The sequence below is a fragment of the Geospiza fortis genome, unplaced genomic scaffold, assembly GCF_000277835.1.
Source record: "Geospiza fortis unplaced genomic scaffold, GeoFor_1.0 scaffold1004, whole genome shotgun sequence".
NCBI classification, from domain to species: Eukaryota; Metazoa; Chordata; class Aves; order Passeriformes; family Thraupidae; genus Geospiza; species Geospiza fortis.
In genome coordinates, this window is record NW_005054693.1 from 179,534 (window position 1) to 181,051 (window position 1,518).

Consider the following 1,518-nt stretch of genomic DNA (forward strand, 5'->3'; position numbering starts at 1 on the left):
CCCCAGCCACGCCATGGACCTGCAACTTCTGTCCCCCATTCCCAAGAATCCATCAAATCCCAAGAATCCACCTAATCCCAGGAATCCAGAGGGATTTGATCCAATCTGGAAATGGGGAACAGCTCCGAGTGACCACAGGACCCCATGTCCCCAAGCAGGGACGGTGACAGCTGTGACGTCCCCAAAGCCACCACCAACCTCCAGCCACGCCATGGACCTGCAACTTCCTTCCCGCATTCCCAAGAATCCACCAAATCCCAAGAATCCACCAAATCCCAAGAATCCAGAGGGGTTTGATCCATCTGGAAATGGGGCACAGCTCGGAGTGACCACAGGACCCCATGTCCCCAAGCAGGGACAGTGACAGCTGTGACATCCCCAAAGCCGCCACCAACCTCCACCCACACCATGGACCTGCAACTTCTGTCCCTCATTCCCAAGAATCCACCAAATCCTAAAGCCAGAGGGGTTTGATCCAATCTGGAAATGGGGAACAGCTCCGAGTGACCACAGGACCCCATGTCCCCAAGCAGGGACGGTGACAGCTGTGACATCCCCAAAGCCACCACCAACCTCCAGCCACACCATGGACACGCAGCCTCCATTCCCCATTCCCAAGAATCCACGAAATCCTAAATCCAGAGGAGTTGGAGCCAATCTGGAAATGGGGCGCAGATCAGAGCGACCCCAGGACCCCATTGCGCATCCCCAGGTGGAGATGGTGACAGCTGTGATGTCCCCAAAGCCACCACCAACCTCCAGCCACAACATGGACCTGCAACTACCATTCCCCATTCCCAAGAATCCATCAAATCCCAAGAATCCAGAGGGGTTGGAGCCAATCTGGAAATGGGGAACAGCTCCGAGTGACCACAGGACCCCATGTCCCCAAGCAGGGACGGTGACAGCTGTGACGTCCCCAAAGCCACCACCAACCTCCAGCCACGCCATGGACCTGCAACTACCATTCCCCATTCCCAAGAATCCATCAAATCCCAAGAATCCAGAGGGGTTGGAGCCAATCTGGAAATGGGGAACAGCTCCGAGTGACCACAGGACCCCATCCTGTGTCCCCAGGAGGTGGCGGTGGCAGCTGTGACATCCCCAAAGCTGCCACCAACCTCCAGCCACACCATGGACCTGCAACTTCCATTCCCCATTCCCAAGTATCCACCAAATCCCAAGAATCCAGAGGGGTTGGATCCATCCGGAAATGAGGCACAGCTTGGAGCGACCCCAGGACCCCATCCTGTGTCCCTAGGTGGGGACAGTGACAGCTGTGATGTCCCCAAAGCCACCACCAACCTCCAGCCACGCCATGCAGCTCCTCCAAGGCCATGCATCCCAAATCCCGGCCTGCTTCCCGCCCTTACCCTCCAGCTCCCCTCCGGGCGCCGAAATCTTGGACATTCCGAGGAAAGTGGTGCCGACGACGTCGTTGTGCGTCAGGCGGTCCCTGCGAGGTGACAGCGTCACTCTGGGGACCGCGGCGGGGGGGGGTGGCCCCACAGCCACCCC

At 58.3% G+C, this 1,518-nt stretch overlaps 1 protein-coding gene across 1 annotated transcript in view; it reads right to left on the reverse strand.

Moving 5' to 3' along the window:
* Positions 1-1,518, reverse strand: part of DYSF (dysferlin) — an 81,886-nt gene that overhangs the window by 65,761 nt on the left and 14,607 nt on the right. Inside the window, exon 16 of the mRNA XM_031065169.1 lies at positions 1,374-1,456. Within this exon, the coding sequence (XP_030921029.1) occupies positions 1,374-1,456 (83 nt within the window). The remainder of the gene's footprint in view (positions 1-1,373; positions 1,457-1,518) is intronic.